The 24,766-nt window shown below is 37.6% G+C and overlaps 2 protein-coding genes across 3 annotated transcripts in view; one reads left to right on the plus strand and one right to left on the minus strand.

Moving 5' to 3' along the window:
- Positions 1–9,576: 9,576 nt before the first annotated feature.
- trim46 (tripartite motif containing 46) lies at positions 9,577–22,425 on the minus strand. The gene is made up of 12 exons (XM_015380542.1): positions 22,235–22,425; positions 19,546–19,804; positions 19,004–19,154; positions 16,536–16,734; positions 16,305–16,451; positions 16,123–16,218; positions 14,543–14,796; positions 14,309–14,430; positions 13,207–13,527; positions 12,201–12,430; positions 12,031–12,098; positions 9,577–10,748 (listed from the first exon to the last, which is right to left on the minus strand). Exons 1-12 carry the CDS (start codon positions 22,292–22,294, stop codon positions 10,304–10,306), a joined length of 2,352 nt encoding a protein of 783 aa, XP_015236028.1. The 5' UTR covers positions 22,295–22,425; the 3' UTR covers positions 9,577–10,303.
- A 1,084-nt stretch (positions 22,426–23,509) lies between these two features.
- Positions 23,510–24,766, plus strand: part of tmem107 (transmembrane protein 107) — a 2,791-nt gene continuing 1,534 nt past the window's right edge. The window contains exons 1-2 of one of the 2 annotated variants that reach the window (XM_015380547.1): positions 23,510–23,598; positions 23,842–23,966. In XM_015380547.1, the coding sequence (XP_015236033.1) occupies positions 23,880–23,966 (87 nt within the window). In that variant the 5' untranslated portion in view covers positions 23,510–23,598; positions 23,842–23,879. Of the gene's footprint in view, positions 23,967–24,766 lie in introns of both variants that reach the window. The other variant, XM_015380546.1, reaches the window with a different exon arrangement.

The following is a 24,766-nucleotide window of genomic DNA, read 5'->3' on the forward strand; positions in this document are numbered from 1 at the left end:
GGTTCCATGGTTTGTACCTTCTGTCAACAGCTAAGTTATATGTGTTTTTTAAAAGCTAAAGAAAAAAATATTTTTCTCTTTACTTGTAAAAGAAGTAAAACACTTGAAGCTCCTTTGTTATAATCAGACAGCTCTTTTTGATAGAACACACATCAAAAGAGTTCAACAAAAAGAAAAAATATATATCTTACACCCTTCTGTGGTCATTTTTTATCCATGTAGAAGTGTCTGCATGTTCATTTTAGTTTGCAGCTACTGCTCTATGTCTTTACTGTAAAGGCTTTCAACAACCTTTTCTCTATTTTATAACTATTATTATCCCCTTTAGGTTTGCAGGCTGTTCAACCGCAGGACTCCCACAAGCACTTGATGCATGCACCACAGGCTGAAAACAAAGTCACTTTTCTTTTTTTTTCCCTCATCGGTTCCTTCACTTTTGCCATCTGCTGCTAGGAGACATTTGCTCTAAAACCAACTGTTTCAAAAAAAAAAAAAAAAAGTTTAATAGACAGAACCTGGGGTGTATCTACAGGGTTTGAACATGGTTTGTTGAGAGCTGTCAGTCTTCTAGATTGCTTTGCTTCCATCTCCTCCTTCCTCCCTTTTCTTGCATCAGCAGTTGAGGCAGTCAGAGGAGTGATACGTGGACAGCTAGTCATTAAGCTGTCAGAAGAGAGTCTATAGAGCAAAACTCTGCTGGCAGGGATGAATGTACAAAATTCACTTTTCGTATAAATCAACTGTCAGCTATCCTTCCTATTTTTTAAAAAGCCATTCTTATGTTAAAATCAAATACTGGGCTGGACAAATGTGGGTTCAATGAGTCACATGTAAGTATTGTTATTATGTAGTTGTAGTTTGAAACCCATGAAATTTTTTTTTTCTTTTAAGCAGGAAACTGCAATAGACATTTAACGAAGTTGAGGTAAATAAAGCAGCCGCACATTTAATGACTTTATCCAGATAATCTTTTCCCCAATCTAAAAATGGCACACAACCAAGATGTAAACACCCATGCAACCCTGGGGGCCTTCATCATGTCTGAGCTCGCCTTCCTGCTTGGCATTAATCCATGACACTTCTTGTCTTAGATTTATATGTCTGTGTTTGTTACAGTGGTTTGGGACATGTTTTTAGTAGATGCAATGTGAGGCGGAATTGAAGTTCATGTGGGATTGAATGCGGTGATAACAAACATGTCTGAAGGTTGTGTTTTTTAAGGCAGGGATTCATTTAGTCCAACAGCCAGTTGAGAACCAACTTCTCAAAATTTGTGAAGAGTTTACACCTGTTGGAGCTTGTAGAGGCATTGATATGTTAGTGAAGGGTGTGTTTGTGTCGGTCTGCTTACATGCAAGAGTTTAGATCTGCAGCTGTAGAGGTGCTGAGGGTGGGCAGGAGTAACAGCTGTTTGGGGGTCTTTCAGTTGTTGCTTGTACCTTCTGAGTGAACACAGAGGACATACAATTTTATTCAGCATCAAACTTATCATGAAATGCATTTACTTATACTGAATAAATCTGAAATGTAAGACTCCGTTTTTATTTCTATGTCCTGGAAAATCCTTTCATACTCCTCTCATATTCTGATCAATAAATTGTTTTCATCATTGCGAGTCAGTGATGACTCCTTGAAAGATCCCACCTTTACTGGAAAATCCTCTGCAGCAAATACGTGCAATAAAATCATTTCACAACACTTGTGAAATAATTTTTTTTTCTGGTGTTGTCAAAGAACAATGCTGGCTGTACTTTAGCTGTGATGCAACATTTAAGTACTATCACATAATGTTTGAGATGTAGATCGAATAAAGACATTTAGTTCAGCTGTTTAATTACCATAACATGTAAAGATACAGGTAAATGGGTGTAAAAAGCAATACAAATGAATGTGTTATGATCTGCCATTTTGGTATTTTTGGTTCTGTTTATTTTTCACTTTGGGGTTTTCAGTTAGGCTTGGATTTATGTTATTCTGTTTTTACTGTTAAGACTTATCTTTTTTTAATTACTCCTTAGTCTTACTGTTCCTGCTTGGTGTTAGTTTTAATTATCTCATATTCAGCAGTACTTAGTCTTTGCTCTAGTTTTATGGCATTCACTGTTTACAGTTATCTTTAAGTTATATTTCCCAGATACTCTCCATTGTCCCCTGGTGTCACCTTCCCTTGGTTTTCTTCTAGATACTTCTATTCACACCTGCTCCATATAATCTCATTAGCCCATTCTTTGTTTGTTTCTCATATATGCACCACCTATGCAGTTCCTCATTTTTGGGTTCTTGTTGTTACTTTGCTCCCTGTGTGTTTTTCTCCCTGGCGTTTCCTAGTTTTTTGGTTTTCTGTATTTTGTATTTTTGCCTCTGTTGCCTTTGGAACTTAATTAAATCTGCAAGAACACATTTCTGCCTCCTCATCTCTGCAATTGGGTCTTCAACCAACCTTTAATGACTTCTATTTTAGTGATCTGTAATTTTCATTTTCCTTGAGATATAAACGTATATTACAAAAACGTCCAATTTCTTCGTCTAGTCTTTAGTGCGTGAAAGACATACCAACTCAGTAATCCACCTTAAACATGTCTAAAGATCTTAATTAATCAAGAAATGACTACTAGAAAATATACATTTTCCAAAGCTGTCAATCTCTACAGTTAGAGGAATAAATGAACAACACTGAACAATGAGGCTGTGACAAGCAACGCTGGAACAGGTCACACATCCCCTTTATGCTCACTGCTAAGTATGGTGGAGGATTTATGGTGCTGTGGGCCTGTTACAGGCCCTGCGAATTCTGTTAGAGAATTGCAGAGTTTTGAAACATACATAAGCATGGATTTTCATGGGTCTTTCATCAGGATAATGATCCCCAAAAAAAAAAAAAGCCCAAAAAGGGCAGAAGTAGTTCATCCGATTCAAGGTCCAGCTTCTTTGTTTCCATCTCAGTACATTATGAGCTAACTTTCTGAAATGTTGGAGAATGCTGAGCCAAGTTGGACTGGGAAATGATGGTTGTACATAGTCTCAGCAACAGAGGTAGTAAGTGTGGCTCATAAGATTTTGTTATGTTTATTTCTTATAGTGGTATTTCCTTACATTTAGAATGTACTCAAATAAAGTTTTGAAAAAAATATATAGTTGCTAGATCATATTTTAGGTGGATACAAATTTTGATGTTTCTGATTCAAAATAAGTCATATAATGGACCCAAATGAATTCAACAAATGCACAAAGGTTCCCTTAAATCAGTTTCAAACCTGTCATCACAAACTGACCATTAATGTATCTGTTGCAGTTTATCCTAAAATCATCAGGTCTTTTCAAGAAAATAACAAACAATGCTTCCCCCTACTGGTCATACATGTTTCCAATCAGCAGGCTTTGATCTGAATTCTCCAGTCTGTGTCTGTAAAACCTTTCGTGACTGTGAATCATTTGACTGTTACGTAATATAATCTGTTTTTGTAGAACATGCCTTTATGTCACATTGTCTGGGTGATGACAGCCTGTTAGAACAACTGTCCTCACTACCAGTTCTACTGGCTCACCTTGCCTCATTGAAAGCTAAAAAACAAGTAGAGCCATGGAGCAGCCTTACCAAATCTGTCTTTTCTGCTGGTGGTTTCACGTGTCTCAAGTTGCTTCCTGCTACAGAGCAAAACAGGCTGATTAAATTTGAACCCCGTGGCACATTTATCTGTTTCAACAGCTTCTGATGTATTTAAATTATCAGTGAAATGCTTGTTTTTACATGCAGACCGGTATGACTTTCTTAGACAGAGCTTTAATTTTCCATGACAAGTTTGTTATGTTGCACCATATTCTGTTTACAGTCAATCACCATGGGATGATTTTAAACAAAAGGAAACAGTTGTGATTTCTGGTTTTTGGGTAAGGATAATAACACCACAGAGTATTTAATGTAGAAAATCCTTTTAGCTTTTATAAAGAAGCTGGTAATGCTGCTGATACGATTCAGACTGATGGTTATTTTTTATATTTTACTCAATAAGTGGTTTTACTTTTTTTTAATCGGTTTATTAGTACTGATTTGTAGCTACAGTTATATAGGGAATCAGAAAAATCCCCCCAACCGAACAAAACATTTCTTTATTTTGGGAGGGGGTGGGAGTTGTATACTTTTGCTTTTTAAAAAGTTTAAAATTGTATACAACTCCTAAAATGACATTATTTTGATCTGTTTTTTGTTTATACCTTTGCATAAAAATGGGAAAGGCCAAAACCAAGATCAAACAAAGCTTAAATACATAAGATTACAATAAGACACAATAGACCTATCATCACTCAAGTACTGTCTCTTTAATTAAAAAAATACAAAATGGTGCAATAAATGTTTGGTTGATAAGATTTTAAATTGTTGTACTACCGCTGAAAGCTCTATATCTCATAGATGTTAAAAATAAATCAGAGTTCCCAGTTTTTTATTGATGCATGAATATTTTTATCTTATCTTGTGTGGTTGGATATATATATATATATATATATAGATATATATATATCTATATATATATATAGATATATATATAAAACTGTAACTGGAGTAATGTACCAAAAGTAATTTCCCTCTGGGATTATTAAAGTATGTTGGCAGTGCTGAAAACCCATGTAGCTAAGCCAAGAAACCCAATCCAACTTCACCAATTCTGTCAGAATGCAAAGGTCCAAGTTTCAGCAAGCAAATGTAAGATGTTCGTGCAAAGTTCTCAAAAGATTCAACCGAAATCCTACTATTTAAACAGCAACTATACCAAATTCTACACAAAACCTATGTGAATCCCTGAAGGAAATAAAAAGCAGATCTTCGATTGTTCTAGCATTTAGCAAAGAAAAAGCTAGTAATGCTTATTTACCAAAAATGAGGCTTAATCTGATTAAAATGCAGATAATAACAGGAAAAATAAGGACAAGAGTATGTGTCTTATACAAATATAAAAATTTGGTTTGAAATGTATATGACAATTAGGAAGGGATTAGGGAAACTTGAGAAGTGCCAGTAGTAATTAGAAATATTCATAAAATCTAAATATAAATCATAAAAAGATGCATGTATGAAAAGCTTCCTTTGTATGGGCTGACGTGAGTTGGTGGCGCCATCTTGGGGCGGTCGATAGTTTTGCTCAATGTAATGTGTTGAGCTAACCTGACAACAGCCAGATGCATGTCTCGCTCCGCCCAGCTAGGCGGAGTGAGACATGCATCTGGCTGTTGTCAGGTTAGTGTTGAGCAGGAACAGAATCAATTTTAATCAACTTTAACTCACGGAACATCGAAAACATTTTCACAGTTTGTTTTGTTTTTGTTTGTTTTTTCTGAATACAAACGAATGGTTCACTGCTTTTAAATTTTCTTAATCCAGTTAAGAGTAATAGAATATTCTGATAGGATGGATGTAAGCACAGTGTAGTGGGAAAAAGTATTCAACTATTTGCCCCATTTAAATAAACGCAGATCGATTGATACTCAGTCTGCACTTTATTTTTATCTTTGCAAAGAGAGAACAGTTTATCATATGACCCGTATTGCACTGTAATCAGCCCTGTTCTGATTTGGACCACATTCATTCCCCTTACTTAAAAGAATGGAAAGTAGTCGGAGTCAAAACAAATTACAGACGCTTTGGTTAAACAGTAAGCAGGGAAATTGTGTGGTCTTGCAGGTGAAACTAACTGAGTGAAAATTTTTAGAGTGAGTAAATAGCACAAATGAATATATGAAATAAGGGAAATCGAAATCTTTCGACAACACACAGCCACTCATAACTTTTCTATAATTTTTGTATTACTATAACAGTCCATGGATTCAAACAAAAATACGCTGCACAGTGCTTAGGCATCTTTCTTCTGTTCTGGTTAAAATAGCAGGTGAGGGTAGCAGGTCGGCCTCCCCAAGATGGTACCTGTAATTTCTTTGCCGCGACAGTCAATGTTGGGTCTACTCTTATATGTATGTCTGTGCTTTTGGCAGCTAATCTGCACAGGGCAGCAACTTTTCTTTTTTAGCCATTGTCTAAGCCATATACCCACATAGTTCTAAAGGCATTATTTTATCATATAATTAGCCTATATGGTACTCTAAGAGGCCTACAAAAAGCATGATATAGGACCTTTGATGCTTATGACTTTTGCTCTATTTATCACCTTAGAAATGCTGACATTGTTTTGCAGTTTTCAGTCTTTTATTGTTTTCTCTCATGACAATGTGAAAGCCTTATGCCAGAATGGTTAACTTTGAATATTAGAAGGCTAAAATTAAAAGCCATTCAAGTGCTGTGCTGGAATTCCAAATAGAACACATAGACACATTCATGAAGGTATAAGGGAACGATTGACAGTGAAGACTTAGCTTAGAAATATATCCAAAAAGAGACAAAGAAAAACAGTAAGATGACTTTAAAGATGCAGATTGACATCATGTTAAATGGCTTCACTGACAAAAAGCTAACCAATGATTGAAAAAGCTTTCAAAATTATTGTAATAACACCAAGCACACAGTAAACTACTTGAGAGAGAAAGGTTGTCAGGAAAGTAAATCTAAAGGAATAACAAAACACATAACTCTAAATAAAGACAACTAAAATGAATCAAAAAACCTCTAAAGAAGGGAGCAGACATTGTACAACAAAGAAACAAGACCCGAAATAAAAGATTCACAACAGGAACCACACTTTATACACTCTGAAAGGTGTGCAATACATCTGAATAATAAACAGATAATAGGCTCCATTATTTTATTGTAATAGTCTCTAGTTTACAAAAGGGGTATAGAGCTGTCATGCACACACTCCCATAAAATACAGTCTGCGCCAGTCAGTTTGAAAATCTAAATAAAATAATGTAGGGACAAAAATCCTTCATTCTTTAAAGAGTTAACATCAAAACATATCAGTAATCATATGTAATTTTTCACAGAGAAAAAAAATATTTAAGTAAAGTTAAGTTGAAAACCTGAATTTTTTTGCTAGCCCCTCATTATTATACTCCAAATATGTAATCTGTAATATGTATGTGCAAATAAGACAGACACACATTTCCAAACTTCACGGTCAACACAAAATCCAAAATGTTTTCACATATTCAGAAGTCAAGCAGCACAAAGTGACCATTGCTCATCCAGAGCATCCTTCACTTTGATTTCTGAGACAATCTGAAAACACAAAGGCAGCTGTGAGCATAATTATGCAGCCTCACAAATTCTTTTGAAACAGAGAGAACAATGTGCTTCCAGCAAAGGCAACTGCTTATATTCACATTTATCTAGTTCTGGTTAATTCACCTCCTGATTTCCTAAGCTGTGTAAAATAAAAAAATAAACATATAGCATATCAGGTGTCTTCAAAAGGTGACAGTCAAATATCTGCATAAGGAAGCTTACTGCACATGCAACTTTGCTGTCGCTTGAGACAAAATAAGAAAGAGCATTTTTTTTGTATAAGAGTTTTAACCTATGTCAAAGGGGTTTGACTCACCCTGTTAACAGATTTCTGCATAGTCTAACACTGCTTCAGCCACAATGTCCATAAAATAATTTTACAGTTTAGGAAAAAAGAGGCAAAAGAGAGAAACTGTATCTTTAATATAAATGTGGGAGAACAGCCAACATTTATACATACAAGTTGACATACACCATCACAGGCATGAATGTCATACAAAGCTGGCTGGTTTATTAATTTATTTAAACCATTCTTTTTGCAGGCTGGGATTAAAATTCAGCGTTGCAACATCGTCAGACCAACTATACCCACTTACTCATGCAGGGTGATGGGGGAATTGCCCCTTATACCCAGCTCTCATTGAGAACATCCAGAGACAGACAGCCCTAGACCAGTCTCCAGTCTATCACAAGGTGACATTTACACACACCCTCAAACCTAAGGGCGATCTAAGTCAGACTAATTAACCTATCATTCTTGTTTTTGTGGACCATGGAAGAATACCCAGAGAGCACCCAAGCATGCAGGGAGAACATGCAATGACATGCAGAAGATTCCTGGTCAGAATTAGGACCTTATTTTTGCAGAATAACAGTGCACCGCTACTGCTTTGCCATACAACTACAGCATTGATATCACTCCGAGTTACGCTTTCTGTGTCAGTACTAGTTTTTGTTTCTCAATTAAATAAGGCGCAGATTTGGCTTTATTAGCCAGGATTATGTGCATAAAAAAGGAATCTGTCCACAGTGTTTGGGCATTTAGTATAAATATATAAAGCTATGTGCATGTACAACTGTTTTTATGAAGAATAAGAAAACAAAGGCAGGCTGAAGTCAGGCAAATATGCTTATTTAGTTTTACAGCAGAGTAGCTGACTGCTTAGCATGTAAGCTGTTCATGAACATCCTTACAGCCTGGTTAAGGATGTGCAGAAAGAAAACTTGTAAATGTCTTCCTCTGGTTCACAACTGTGCAGGGGCTAATAAACAACATATTTTAAAATTTATCTATGAAGATTATGATTGAGGTAAGGGGGGATTATGGCTAGGAAATTGTAAAATTCCTGGAAATGGAGGCAGCCTAAGAACATTGCATGTGTTTCCAATACTTATCATCTCCACTGACCAACATGTTAAAGGGTTGAACCTGAAAGTCAAACTGACAGCACAACCTCTGATGAGCTCTGTAAATAAGTTCCAAGACAGTAGTAAGTCGATCCTTAAATTTAAATATAACATGAGGATGTCATTATGGTAAAACTAAAGTTCTCCATCCTGAAAAAGTTCCACACCCTTGAAGCCAATACACATTCACTATTTAGAACAGGACATCAAGAGTCACACTTACTTCAAAGAAGGGGGGTTGTGCTTCAATAAAAACTATTATAACTTTTTCCTAGGTTTTTAATACACAACTAAACACTGCATGACATGAATTGGTGTGACTGAAACGTTTACCTTCCTTTATCTATTCCAAAACCAGTCTTGACAAAAAACAAAAACAAGAGTCAATGTTTTTATCAATCATTTCCACGAATGTCCAACTTTTACTTTAGGTGAGGAGTTTTAGTGGATATCTCCTTTGACCATAAAGCTTTTCTCCAAAAAGATGTGGCTTTCCAATCAGCAGCTGAAATTTTCGGTATAGGTTGAATGTGTTGAGTTTGGAGCGGAGGCTACCCTCTCAGTCCACTAGGAGGAAAAATACCACTTTACTGTCAGGAATGATTGCGGTGCAACATCTTTATTGGTTTTGTTTTTGCATGCTCAGGTCTTGGTGGTGCCATAGTCATTTCTGTCATCATCTGCAATAGCAGATGATGGACTTTTTGTTTTTGGGTAAGTTTTCATTTTGGGTTCTCAGTCATGCTTCATTTTATGTAATTCTATATTGTCAAGATTTATTTCATTTTTGAATTCTTAGTTTTACTCTTCTTCGTCACATCTTTTCAGCATTTTCGCTATTATTTATTCATTGGTATAGTTCTAGTTAGTTTTTTTTTTTCTTAGTTTGTTTTCTATGGCTTCAGTTATCTAGTTCATTCTCTTATCCTCTAGTTTTACCTTGTTTATTCATTATTTATAGTCATTAGTTTTATTCCCATTTAGCCTTATTTAAGTTATTTTGTAGTTACAGTTAAACCTTGTTTTCCCTTTTTACTCTTTGTTGCCCCCTGGTGCCCCTTTCTTTTCCCCTTAGCTCCTTTCTTGCTGCTTCTGTCCACACCTGCTCCCAATTAACTGATTACTTCACTCCTTGTTCTGACTCCCATATATACTCCTCTGCTGCAGTTCCTCTGCGCTGGATTCTCTTAATTTCTTCTTGTATGTTTTCTCCTGAGCATCTCTAGCTTTTGTTCCCAGCCTGTTATTTCTGGATTTATGTTTTTTTTACCATCTACTTCACCATTAAAACTGCAAAAACTGCTTCCTCAACTCTGCAATTGGATCCACAAAAAATCCACCAACCCTGACAGTTTTCTGAAAATTATAAACAACTTCCTCTGTTTTGGATCAGATAAGAGAAACTTAGACAATGTTGGGTTCTCATTCTGGACAATGACCTTGAATAACCATCAAAACTGGTTATGGAATAGATAAATCAGGGGAGAAAAATATAAAATAATATACATAGTAAAGAAATGAGGACTTTATATTGAAAACCTTTCAAAAGAATGCGCTCAATTCTGCTTCAGTTCTTCCATTGTGAAAAAGAATAGTTTAAATAAGTCTTTATAAGAATCATAATAAAGATGAGATTCATGCTCGGGATGAGTGTATGTTAACATTTTGGAAATAACCAAATGTGAGCAGATAGATTAAACAGCCATTTTTAGCTCTAAATGCCTTTCTTTATTTGAATTTTTTTACCCGTGTTTCAATGGTTACCCTACGTGGTGGAGGCTCTTCGATGCTTCGGTTGGACACAAGGTCCTGCAGCTGTAGAGCTCCTCCACCTATAAAACAGAAAGCTGGACACACTGGAGCGGAGCAATCCATGTGTCCCTCCCACAAGACACGCAGGGAGTGGGCATCGTAGAAGGTAACCTGTCCTTTGTCACAGTCCAAACAGACTCCGAGCCGTGGCGGGAGGGGAGCAGTGTGGGAGTGATGCTTGCTGCTGTAGCTGCTGCTTTGGGAGTGCAGTACTGCCTGGCTATGGCTCTCACTCTGACTCTGAGAGGGACCATTTCCTTTAGGAAGGAGGATCTTACCCATGCCAACTGTGAGGAAACAGAAGGGAGGGGAATCCTGGCCATCTTCAGCATCGCTGTCATGGCCACTGTCTGGGTCACAGCTGAGAGAGGGAATGACAGGTGAAGCAAGGATGAGAAATTTCAGTAAGATAGGATGAAACTGATCAACTATCTTAGTTTTAGTCAGGAAATATACATCTGAAAATGTTTTCTATTCTTAAATAATACACAAATAATCCCCTCACATCTAAAAAACAAAAACAAAACAAAAAAAACCTTATTGTACCTTTACACATAGTGTACACTTTACACAGAGTGAGGCCAAGTATGTGTAAAGGTTCACAGTTCTTAATGCTGCAACTTTGACTACTTCTAGAACTACTTAAAGTAGGTAAGGTACGTGTCTGGCTGTCAGCCTCCTCCTGGAAGCAGCTCCTTGTTGTGTCAGCATCTCTGTCTGTCTTAAACACTAGTCATTCCTTTTAAAAAGGTTGCTAAATATTTTAATGTTGAGTTCTATACTTTGAAGACTCAATTTCTAGCATTTGCATGTGTGGATGAAGGAAAATGAGAACTGTTAATATTTTTTTAATAAGACCAAGTATATAAATAAATGGCCAAATTAAAGGCTGGAAAAATGTCTGGTTTGGTATCCACAGAGCTGTTAACATTTCATAAGTTCAAATTCACTCACAGTTTTTTCCTTTTTGTCATTTAAAATTAAAAAATACATTATTAAGCTTACTTTACTCCCAACCATTTGGTGTCATTATTTTTTATTATTTATACCTTTGTGTAATTTAAATTTCTCCCTAACCCTCACAAAGAGCAGGGAACAAAGCAGACAACTCAAGATCTGGCCTGAAGAGGCCATTAATTAGAGAAGCAGGAAAGATGTGATGCACTGTAGCTCAATATGTTGAAAGGGAGAGTGCTCTATTTATACTGCGGATGTATTTTTCTTTAGTAGGAACAAGGAAGGGTCAGAGTGGATGGGAAGAAGGTGGAGTTAAATAAAGACACAAAACATTCAGGCAGAGCACATGGAAAAGTTTAGATCAAAGATTATTGATGTTTTATAGTGACCTACAGTAGTCAAAGTCAAAAAATATTTATGTTCACAGATGCACACCATCCAACCTGACTAACCCTGAGTCATTTTGAAAAGAAGAAAAGGCAAACATTTAATCTCTTAATGAGCAAAGCTGATATTGACAGACCAAATAGTTTTTAGAATTAGTCAGGCAAAATAATAATACACGCCACACATTTTAAAACTAGGCAGTATATAACTTTAACTATGCATCTAATTCGACAGATGTTATTGTGATTATCATTTATGAATCTCTAAAAGAGAATTATAGTGTTCAAATTATCTGTTACCGAGGACTCGCCATGTCCTGAGGGAGATGGAACCACTCTTGTAGCTTTGTCTCCTGTCCAACTCCGACCTAAAAATGAGACACACAAAAGTACCACAAAAAAGGTCTGATTAAATAGATACAGTCACATAATAACCTGCCTTTATATGTGACTCGATACATAATTTTCACCTTCACCAAGTAGGACCCAGGCTCTACAGAGCATGCCCAGTAGTGTCTGCCGTGAGTGACAGCCAAGTCTGCCACAAGTAAGTCGGAGGTTAAGTGACAAGAGGTGAGAGCGCGGTCAGCGGCTTGGAGAAGGGAAAGGCCAGGGACACTTCGGGCGTAAGTCTGACCTTTACCCAGCGCCAGACGGTCGGCATGCAAACCCCAACGAGAGTCCAAGGAGAAACTCAAAACTGGATGGCAAAGAAAAAGAGAGGTGAACAAGGAAAAATGGAAAGGTAATCAAAGAAATGAACTAAATATCAAGAAAAAGAGAATAGCTGAAGAAAAAATAGGAGTTGTAATAATTATTTCAACAATAAAACAAAAAAATAAATTTATATTTAAAGAAGAAAAAAGAGGAAAAATACAGTCAACCTGTCTCAGTACACTCTTTTTCAAAATATGAAATAAGGACATGCTTAATGAAGTGATGCTTACATTAAATGAGAATCTGTTAAAGTAAATTAATGTATATTTTAAAGCACTAAAAAACAGACCTGCAGCATGAAAGATAGAAGTAGAGATGTTATGACGGAGGTGACACTGGAATTCAGAGCAAAAAAGCAAGTCTGTGCAGAAACTAAAAAGGCAGGAATGGAAGTATTCAAGGGATGGAGAAAAAAATAGACATTGAGGTTAGTCAAACATGTTGGTGACCTGTCAACAGTGAAAGATGGCAACAGTTAAACAACATTATTGTGGGATTCAAACCAATAATTTCTATCTTTAAAAAATTGACCTCGAATTCAAAGGTTTCTGATATAACATGTTAGATAAATATTCAAAACGAAGGGATGGATGGATGGATGGATGGATGGATGGATGGATGGATGGATGGATGGATGGATGGATGGATGGATGGATGGATGGATGNATTAGACCTGCAAATGAATAGCAAATGAAATTTTGAAAAAATTCCATGTTATACTTATATATAAACAAACCAGATCCCATTCACACATCTAACCTGGTGCAGGTGGGGTGTGGAGATAAACCTCTTCACTGTAATCTCCGAACCCAGCCTTGTTGCAGCCCCTTACTCTGAGCACGTACACACTGTCCATCTGCACTCGATCTACCACTGCACTGGTCCCCTTAACCTCATTCAGCCGCAGCCATGGTGTTGAAGAGTTCGGGGAGCTGATGCCGCCCCATGTTGCACCAGCTCTGCGCTGGTATTCAACAGAAAAATGCCACGCTGGAGCCGAGTCCTGAGGCAGGCGCCAGCATAGAAACAACTGGTCATAAGCTAAAGTCTTCTGAGTGTCAATGACGGGAGCCAGAGGGGCTGTTGAGCAGAAAAAAACTCAGATCATTAGGTGTTCATACAACTTCACCTTTATTCAACTCCTCAGTTAATTGGGTTCACTGATGAAATAAACAAACAAGTAGCATTTTTAATAAAATAATATATAATTTAAACAGCTTAAGCTAACCTATATGAGAAGTACAACATTCCTAATGAATCTCAGCCCTATCCTTACTTGTAAAGAACTCCAGTTCATAATTATTTTGCAGTAAGCATCTTTTTCAAAGCTAGGCTTTTTTCAAGGGCACCCCAGTCTCGTCCAAGAGGGACTTCAAACCATGGCAGATGTCTTAAGGTCTGCAGATGCCAGACAATCAGACAGTGTGATATTTTCATCCAGAATCTTATGATACCCATATATAATTATGCATGCATACGTCCATCCATCCATCCATCCATCCATCCATCCATCCATCCATCCATCCATCCATCCATCCATCCATCCATGATACCCGATTGAATAAATCTTCCCTTCCATATACTGCAGAGGAAGCACAGCAGCCACAGAGCATCACTGAGCCAACATCATGCTTCACTATAGGAATGGTGTTATTTATAGCATATTTCATATTTTCTGTTGAGACATGCTGTAGATTCATAAATAGCTGAGGGCTGCGTAACTTGAGTCGGATTGATAGCTGAATTTGCATGAGATCCTTATTAAATTATTTGATTAATTAGGAACCTTTTAAATTGCTAGCTAACCGAATTTTAGGTTCAGATGTACTCTTAGGACAAAGAAGGTGAAATGAGAGCGCACCCTGAATGAACTGCAAGCTGTTGATGAGCTTGACCTCTTTGGATGCATCAAGGTGAAAGTTTCTGAAGGAGGTTTCAGCAGCCAGAGAGAAACACTGCAGGTTTTCTATGGCTCTAACCAGCCTAAAGTGGCAGAATAGAAGAGATGAAAAGGGAAAGCACAAAGATATGGATATATTAACAAACGGCTCGCTTTGAGCTTACAGTACAGTTCCCCTAAATAAACTAGTACTACCTGCTGTGCGTTACTCTTGCAGCTTGTACAAAACAGGGAGCATCTGTCTCTTTGAGCAGCTCCTGGGTGAACGCCATCAGACCAGCATGCTCCATCAGCCCCTGTTTCTCAAAGATCTGAGTGGACAGGGCCTCATCTCTTCTGCTTCGAGATCCCTCCAAGGCGATAGCTAGAGTCCCCTGCCGTTCAGCTACGGCTGTTCCAAGCTCTCGGATGCAATGAGTCAGCTGATGCAGAGCCACAGCGCTGTTAGCCTGCAGAAAAATACAGGGAAGAAATCTCAAGAGATTCTAGAAACCTGTTCTCCACAATATCTGCTTTTAACTTACTCCCTCCATCCTGACTAGCCTATTTCACATGCAGGAATAGAAAAAAGGAAAACTCTGAAGAAAAGGGTTGTTGTTTATCATTTAGCTCACCGAACTTAAACATAAAGCAAACTACAAACCTACTGTCACCCCTGCTGTAAATACCTTGTATACTTTCCCTTTCATTTAGGTCCTCCTTCCTATCTTCCTACAACATATAACAAATTGGATCAACCAGAAACATTTTCTTGTCTCTCTAGATTACATGCAGGAATTTTTGTGTGGGAGAAATGATAGCCGCAAATGAAGACTGGTTTTGTGTCTGAATAATTATTTCTATACTGCTTCTATAAGCCTTTTAGATATTCATCAGTTCAAATCATGATCAAAATCAAATCATGACCCATGGTTCAGTTTTCTAACATCTTTTACTAAAATATCCCTGTAGTTTAGAGGTATAGTGTTGGATTTTAGCAAATTTTTAAAGAAAGTTTGTTGTGTATGTGCATAAAGAAAATGAACATGCACAACCCTGTACATGCACCCAAGATGGAACACATTAAATGCGTGTGTGAGAGGATGCACAAGCCCATCTCTCCTCGTGCACGCTCTGTATAAAAAGTTGCTGTTTATATCTCTTATACACGCTTACTTTCCAAAAGAAGATATGCAATTTTTCCACCATGTCAGACTCACCACCGGTAAGTGAAAATAGGGACGAGCACGTAGGATGGCCTTATGTAAACACATCAGCAGAATGATTGACAATTAGGAGGACCACTTATTTTGATGATCCACCCGGAAAAACACATCCACTATACCTTTATAGATTTCCATGAGTCATGCATTCAAGCAAGTCCTTGGAAGAAAAATAAGGCCACAGCATCACAGATCCTTCATCGTTCCTAACAATCAGCATGATGTTTTTTTTTTTACATTTTCACTCCTTTTTTTTTAGGACCAAACAGGGCCTTTAAAAAAATAAAGCTAGCCTCACTAGGTTGTTTTATTGAGGGAATGACCACAAGAGGTCACTCTTTTCCACAAATTGACAAACAGAGAGCTCTACATTCTGAGTTATAACAATCATACAGCCATGGAGATAAAAGACAGATATAGACTAAAGGCGATGACATTTAGAAAACCCAAAACTAATTCAGGGCAGAGACACATATGATGTGATCATGTTGATGAGTTCTTAGTTTTATTAAAGCAAGAAAAAAGTTTATGTAATATTTTAGCTGTTGCACAAAAAGGAAAAAGGTTGTTTACCTCCATCTGTTTGATGGCAGCTTCCAGCTGAGAGATCTGATTCTCAATCGTCTCCTGATTGGCTAGGATGAAGTTAACCTCCTTGCTAATCTTGTCCTGTAAAACAAAAAGGTAAATATGAGACACCTGCAAGCTCCCAACGCAGAAACTCAAAGAAGGTTGAAGAGTCTACATGCACTTACCTTGAGGGCCTGATAGGCCTGTGCTATGGGCAAAACTTTATGTCCGTGGTGGACACGACGGAGCTTACACAGCTGGCACAGCAACCTTTGGCAGTTACGGCAGTACCACTGCAGGCGCTCCTGCTCATGCTCTGTGCATGTTAAAACCTGAAAGACAAAGTCTAGGTTAAAAGCTAGGACAGAAAGTTAGCTAATGCACTCAGGGCACACAAAAAAAAGCAAGAGATGAACCTTTGGTCTGAAGTTGTTGGTGGGTAGAATGTGTTCGTGCTGAGCTCTAGGAGTTCCCCACGGATGGTAGAGTTTAAAACATTCATTGCAGAAGTTTGACTTGCAGTCTGCACAGCCTTTAGTGGCCTCCAGCGACTGGGGAGGCTTACAGAAGCCACACATAATCGCCACACTGCCCAGGCTTATTGTGTGTCTGTACCTAAACACAAATAGGACAGAATTAAGGAAACATCTGCAAACTGAAGAAAGAAAGAGATCATGTGACAGTGTCCTGCTTCCTTTTCAGCTAGGCTTTCCACTATTTTAACTGGCTGACCTGGATACATCAACAGCACTCGCCGCTTTAATGCAGTACAACATGCAGCATTTCTGTTTGAAGCTTTGGGAGTTAGCTGCAGCCATCCAGCAGCTGCCTGTGAATCTGACCCTCTCATTTAAACCAACTATAGCAGATAATGAGACAAATACAACATCCAATTAGCAATTTATGAATAAAACTTGTAGAACAAAACCAAAACTGATAGCTTCTCGTCGCACAGAGCACAGCACTTTTTAAGCTTTCAAAGCAAAGTGCTCTTTTGGTTAGCCTTTGATCAGGGGGAAAGGAGTGTCTCATTATTTAAAGTCCTTCCATCAAATGATTTTCTGTCTCCTTTTAAAGCAGTATTGAATTGCCTGGTTACCTATTTCCCAAATGTATTGCTTAAAGGTTGGTTTATAAAGCTTTGCAGAAATATATCTACATTTTTATTTCACAATTTATCATGTTTACAATCAAACGGACAATAAATTACAGAGAACAACGTTGAAACCAAACAATCATGAAGACTAAGGAACACAGAGGGAAGCTCTTGAGTAAAGTTTGGGGAGGTTTAATTCAAACAGGGTTAGGTTGTAAAACTATTTTCAAAGCTTCATCCCATGGTTCAATATCCTTCATTAAAAATTTACAACTAAAAAAACACATATCTACCAGAATACAGCGAAGAAGCCATTGTTGTAAAGAAAGTTCAGAAAAGTCATACAAACACTGACTTCAGTATTAAATATGTGGAGGTGTTGCTCTGATCAGATAAGAGCAAAATTAATTATTTCATCATAGGCCAAAAACCAAAAAACAATATGCAGAGACCAGAACAAGCATCTCCATTTGTAAAACATGGTGGCAGCGGCATCATAATCAACAAGAACAGAAAAGCTGGTCAGAGTTATAAAAAGAGTTAGATGTTAGGTTACGCATTTACCTTATCGATTAAATGCGATTGTAATTGGGATAAAGTTCTTGTCACAATGAGAATATTTATCTATTATCTAAATGATTGAATATGTTCAAAAACATAAGGCGGGTGAATTGTCAAAATATCTTTTGTACTTTTTTTCTTCTGCTTCTTTATTTGTTTTCTATTGAAAATAGAATTGAATTCAACTTTATCGTCATTATATTGTTACAACTAGAAAGCACAAAATTCACTCTCTGCATTTAACCGCTTGGGGAGCAGTGGGCTGTCATTGTGCGGCGCCTGGGGAGCAGTGTGTTAAAGGTCTTGCTCCGGAACCATCAGTGACAGTCCGTGGGAGTGCGGCTTGAACTAAACCTCAGGATTCCAAGCACAATGTCCTAACCACTAACACATTGACCAATCCCCATTGGGATTGACAAATTCAAAGAATATGATTAAATGTGTTCAATTTGAGATATTTAGTGATACAAATTACATGTCTGTGTGAAGAAGCCCATTTTAAATTTGTATAATTTTAGCAGCAGTATTAGTAGAGATATGAAAACCATACAGTTACCTGAGAAAGACTGTGAAGAAGTAATGAAACTTTTTTCATCCTTACTTTTATCAACATAGTACCACAAAATATCATAAGGTTTTAAGTCTACATGGCCATGCCCTAGTTTGATGGAAGAAAACATTTAGAGGCTAAATAGATTTTAGATTTCTGGAAAAATCTTCTACCACTGGTGAGCAAACAACCAGAACTATGATATGAGTTTATATACAAGCCTACTCCTGCTAGGACGGACAATTCAAGGTCTAAATCCCCAGTGAGAGCTTGAAAACTAATGTTAAGAGATATGCTAAACATCCAAACTTATTGGAAAGAGTTATTCTGTTAATTAAAGAAAGATGAACATTTTCACCATCTAGATCTAAAAATCGGGTAAAAACATTTTCAAACCTTCTTGTTGGTCTATCACAATAAGATCCCCAAAGACACATTTAACTTTGTAGCTATAATGCAACCAAATTGGAAGAGCAACAAATGTGCTGTTTTTGAAGCTGTTGTGGCGGTGGGATCTGCTACATTTACAGGGATGGGCAATTCCAGCGCCAGAGGGCTGGTAGGGTGCACTGTCAGGGACCAACCAGCAAAAGGGACACTGGAGGTAATTAAAAAAATCTGGACTTTATTGACCCTAAAGTAAAACATAGTGTTAATGCGTTTGTGTGCATGTAAACCTCTCCACGATGCGCTCCAGAGTGAGATTGCGGAAGCAGTCGGTGAGTCCTCTGTCCCCGAGCTCCACGTCCTGCTGACAAGAAGGACAGGGGAAAAGCATGGGGGGAGGGGCTGCTTCCCTCCTCCTTCTCCCTGGGTATGTCCCACATACTTGGAGAGGAAAACAGGTGTAAAGGAGATGAAAGAAAAGAGAGGAAATGTGAAAGGAGGCAGTTAATGAGGCTGATGAGTAATATGTTTGCAGAATTAGAAGTATAGATTATTTTCACAGTGGAAATATTTTATGGAATTGTAGCTTCTTTGTCTTTTCCAACACACACTTTCAAATACAATATAAGCTGGATGAGTAAAGCTTTGCATGTCCAGTGACAAACTGAGTCAACCAAAAGGACTCTAACATCATTATGCATCATCGTCTCTGCGTTTTTACATTACATCAGGCTGATGTCATCTCTTATATATATGAGTTGTGTCTCCAGCAAAAATATCTAAAATCTACAAATCGCACACAAAAAGTTCATTCAAAAACTCTCTCTTGAACCTGTTCTGATGACCCGCTCCAGGTGGTCAGGGGTCCTGGGTGCAGGCCTGCGTGCCTGACGTGGAGAGCGATGGTTAGGTGTGGAGGCCGGTGAGACAGGCTCTGGAGGGAGATCTGGGGGAGAGTAACCTCTCTGCACCAGGACCTCAGCTGCACACAGCAGACACACGCTGTGCAGGCATGGAAGCAGGATGGGCTGCTTCACCATCTCATCGCACACAGGGCAATGCAGCTCCTGTTCCATACTCTTCATGTTGGACTGGAGAGAAAAGACAGGGGGGGGTGGACACGATGGGAAAGGTTTAATGGGAAAAGGTTCTGATTTAAATATACCTAAGAAATTATCTAAATATATTTTCAAGCCTCAGTCAAATCAAACTGTTGAAGTTTTAAAACTAGTTGAGAGGAGGAAAGAGTGCTGGCTATTTAGATGTACATATGTTCCAGCTTCAGTCCACTTACACACCAGCATACTGTATCTAAAAGAACCTTTACCGATTGATAAACTCTCCAAACCATGAGTTTTCATGCTTCACTTTATTAACCAAATCTCTTTATGTTTCATTTGATCCTCAAGTTATTCACTTTACAATATCTAGAGTCCAGAAAATGATCTCTATGATCTCTATGAATTCATGAGACGTATCACATAAGAGGGACAGGAGTACAGATGGTAGAAAAGAAACAAGGAAACAATGCAGGAACACAAGGAAGGAAGGAGGAGAAATGGGTAAGGAGGGACACAATGGAGAGAAGATGCAAACAGCAAAATATAAGGAGGAAAATTTTGAAAAATTGGATAAAATATTAGCGATGGAACCAAAGGAATGATCTACAAAACTAAAAATACAAGAGGGGAATAAAATAGAGAGAATGAAACAAGGAAGGGCGAGATGGACAAAGGGAAATGAGAAAAGAGATAAAGGGAGGCCGATCATCTTGGACTTCAAGAAGAACCAGTCTAACCATGCTCCACTGCTCATCAACAGCTCAGCTAGGTGGTAAGCAGCATTGGATTCCTGGGGGTGCACATCACAGACACCCTCACCTGGACTGTAAACACCACCTCACCGGTAAAAAGGGCACAGAAGCGCAAGTACTTCCTGCAGAGCATGAGGAGGGCCCACCTGCCCCCACCCATCTCACCACCTTCTACAGAAGCACCATAGAGAGCGTTCTGACCAACTGTCTCACTGTGTGATGTGGAGGCTAGTGTCTCAGACTGGAAGAAGATGAGAAGAGTGGTGAGAACAACAGAGAAGATCATCAGGGCTCCTCTTCCCTCCATAAAATAAATTTCATCCCAGCGCTGCGTGTCCCGTAACATCATCAATGACCACTCACACCCCCACCCTGGTCTGTTCTCCCTGTGCGATCTGGGAAGAAGCTTTGCATCATCCAGGTACAGCAGATTCTGGAGCTGCTTTTTTCCCCATCAAACCAAAATACTGCGTAATTGCACCATATATATTTGTATTGAAATGCTCTGAACTTCCATATCAGTGCATTTTTGTACCATGTTTTTTCTCACACATTGTTTACATTTGATCACTGCAACACTTTACTGCTAAGCAGCTGCTCATTTATTGTCTGAAAGCTATACAAAACGAAATTTCATTTTGTGTGCACTCCGTGTATACAAAAATGGCCTTAAATTTTGTCTAAGTCCAAAGAAACGGGGATGAGAGTTACTAGCAAGGTAGGACAACATTTAGACAATGGAGCAATGGAGACAAATTCCATCCATCTTCTGTCGCTTAACCATCACCCCTAAAGACAATTTAGAGATGCCAACAAACAATCATTCAAATCAAGCCAGAGTACCAGGACAAAAAGCATAAAGGGGGAGAACATGAAAACTCCAAGAAGAAAGAAAGCTACCCCAAAATTGAATACAGGACCTTAATACTGCAAGGGAACACTGCTCCAAACTGCACCACCATGAAGCCCAAATGGGATTAATGTATCTAATAATTATATAGCAGTCAGAGATGGAAGTTTTGGGTTGTTTGGAACAAACACATATACAGTAATAAGCAAAATAGTGTTTTGTGAGTTAAAAATGCTTGTAAATTAAGGCAGGAAAGACTGATTCACCCTTTTTTTAGGTCAATGGTTAAAAAAAAGCTTTGATGGGGACAGAGTATATCTATTGATCCACTGAATCAAATAAAGCCTAAAAATAAATAAATGTTAAACCTTTTTAATCTCTTGTTTTCAGCTGTAGCCTATTTATTTACTTATCTAAAATATACGTTGCATTTTTGCGACAATATACATAACACCAGCGGCTTCGAAGCGCAGCTTCCCGTTTCTATGACAACGCGCATCCTCTCATCCTTATCGCGGCCTAAAGCCCTTTATGCTACTTGCCAACACATAGAGCTAATTATAACCACCAAACAACGACCCAGTCGACGGCTGCTTTTGGATCCATGTGAACGGTGTTGGTGTAGTTCTGACTGTACCAAAAAAAAAAAAAATACACAAAAAGGAGCTTTTAGATTTGCTTGATCCAAAAGGCGCACAATTATCAAAACGAGGAATACCTCACATTCCTTCATTGCAGCAGCCTTCTAAACCAAGCAGTTAAGCGTGAGATGAGCAGAACAGAGTGAAAGGCTAAAAAAAAACCTTTAATAGTTGCACAGGCAGATATTATTGCTAATAAAATGAGCATCACTCTTACACTGATGCGAACCAGCGCGTCCATGATGGAGGTAAAGGTTTGTAACTCCGCTTCTGCCATGCTAGAAATATTTCTCCGCGGTATAAAAGAGTCCGTTTCCTGGGGGAAAAAACGCCAGGTTATCCTGTGTGGCTCTACCAGGCCTACACCGGAGCTTCGCTGCTGCGCTACTGAGCTGCACACGCTGAGTGTGTGAGGGGACTGGTCTGACTGCTGGGGGGAAAGATGGGGGGAGGTTGGAGCATAAAAGGCTCTGGCTTTGATATATAGAGGTGTGGGGCCAGAAGGAGCAAAATTCAATCAATAAAAGACAGTCGAATCAAACCTATTTATGATAAATTAAACACCATTGGAAAGAAAAAGCTATTTAAACAGACTACTATTTATTCTCTATAATAGTGTTGATTATATATAGACCTTCATAAAGCATAAAGGAAATCCAATACAATTCTAATTATTTAGGATTTAAAATTTCCTTCCCTATTTCATAAATAATATTTTATTTTATTAATACAAATTAACACATCCATGGGGGGCATCCTAAAAAGAAAATAAAAAGAAATATATGTCTTAAGTAAAGTCTTGGTTGATCAATCAATGTAGTGGAAAAAAAGTAGAAATCCAATTTTTATCTTTCGAAGCGAATTTTCAGTTTATCTGGGAAGTGGAGTCTAAATAGTACAAACGCTGAAGAGTAATAAAAATAGCATCAGAAAGCTATATATTTGGTTTTGTCTATTTCTAAGTGATGTTTTCATATTGTTTAATACGTAAATATGCCTGATCATTTGCATTTTTTTACTGCTTAGTTTAATTTTTGTACAGGGCTCTATACCTGTTAATCCATGACCCCAAGTGGGGCCATGATCCCAACTATGGGATATGGGCTAATCTCACCATCAAGTTTTATAAACTGCACTGCCACCCTATTTAAGAAAAGTAAATAATAACTGGATGGATGGATGGATCTATTTTTATATTAGAATTGAGCCTACCTTACCCTTACAAACTACAGTTGGATATAACAGAATTACAATTTTGAATGTCCACTTTCGAATAGTTTTGTTTGACAAAATAAGTCACACAGAATTTCGTAAAATAAATCCAAACATTGCCTTTTTTATTTCTTTAGTGAATAAATTACGTTGTATTGCATGTCGCGTTAACACCACTAGATGTCAGCATTGTGTAAACGATAGGAAAAAAAACAACTAAATGGGCTTGTATGTCGCCGGAACCTTTAAATGAATATGTTGTGCGTCCGGTCATTAATAGCGATCGTACACATTCAGTGGTTGTTGTGGCAACCGCTTAGAGCGTCAGCGCGGCAAACAAACGAAAAATAAGTTCGATTATATTGTAAAGTAGGTATTTTTGAGATGTAAACATACTTATCTACTGTTTTTCAGAGAGACAATAGTTTTTGTCATGATTTATTTATATATTAAATATTATCCACATGCTAAGTTCGCCCCTTTTCAGTAATTTTAGCTCAGCTGTTCTAGCTGTTTAATGTAGCTTTGCGACATTGCGCGGTATTCAATAACTAGAAGCTTTATCTTTCGTGAACTAGCAACTGCTTATTTCTTTATATTCATCTATACTAGCTCTATACTTGGTCCAACGCGAGACAAACAGTGCTAATATGTCGGCTGTCAGCAGTCTTGTTCCTGCTCGGTTTCTCACCATCATAGCTCATCTTGTCATCGTTATCACCATCTTTTGGTCAAGGGTAAGTTCGATGATTACGATCTAAGGTTAATGCTTGTACAATAAAACTATGCAAGAAAAGTGCTAAAAAATGAATTATGAAGTATTATTATTATTGAGGTTCTAAAGATTCTAACGACATTATTTAATATAGGGTTGTCTTTTTTATTCTTTTTTTTATTTTTTATTATTATTTTTATATATTTATTTTTTATATATTTATAAATAAATAAAAAAATAATAAATAAATAACAACAAATGATAATATAGGGTTGTCATGAAGTGTGTAGAATATCTATTTATTTTTTTTGTTCTTGTTTTTTTTTTCGTTTTATTTTATTAGCTGATTTCTAAGTATATTTCAGATTTAAATGTTGTCTTCCCTAGCCATGATATAATGTCCACCTTCCTGATAGTGTGCTGGTTCCTTTTACTGCCAAAAAGGCCCTGATCACCCTGCTCCAGATTGAGCCATAGGCCCCTGTGGGTGTGCTGTGGAACAGACAGCACACTGGAAGCAGATTCTTTAATTAATTTAACCATAAACAGATTCCTTTGTAGATTGTTATTCTTTGTAATGCAAGTCCATATGATGCTTGATTGAAATTCAGTCTTGGTAATTTATAGTCCAAGTCAACACCGAGCTCATCAAACTATTCATTAACCTTTACTGATTTGTGACAGAGCAGGTAATAGATTTATTTTTTTAATCTATCTATCTATCTATCTATCTATCTATCTATCTATCTATCTATCTATCTATCTATCTATCTATCTATCTATCTATCTCGACATATATCGACATATATCGACATATATCGA

The sequence above is a fragment of the Cyprinodon variegatus genome, unplaced genomic scaffold (assembly GCF_000732505.1).
Source record: "Cyprinodon variegatus isolate N-32 unplaced genomic scaffold, C_variegatus-1.0 Scaffold217, whole genome shotgun sequence".
Lineage (NCBI taxonomy): Eukaryota > Metazoa > Chordata > Actinopteri > Cyprinodontiformes > Cyprinodontidae > Cyprinodon > Cyprinodon variegatus.

Bases quoted from the DNA above. Each gene is read 5' to 3' on its own strand.
- trim46 (XM_015380542.1), bottom strand. From the start codon at position 22,294: ATGGCAGAAGCGGAGTTACAAACCTTTACCTCCATCATGGACGCGCTG. The intron at 16,452-16,535 runs GTTCATCTCTTG...TTTGTCTTTCAG, and splicing joins CCAACAACTTCAGACCAAAG to GTTTTAACATGCACAGAGCA. The intron at 10,749-12,030 runs GTAACAGATAAT...TCCCTCTCTCAG, and splicing joins CAGGACATGGCGAGTCCTCG to CTGTGACCCAGACAGTGGCC.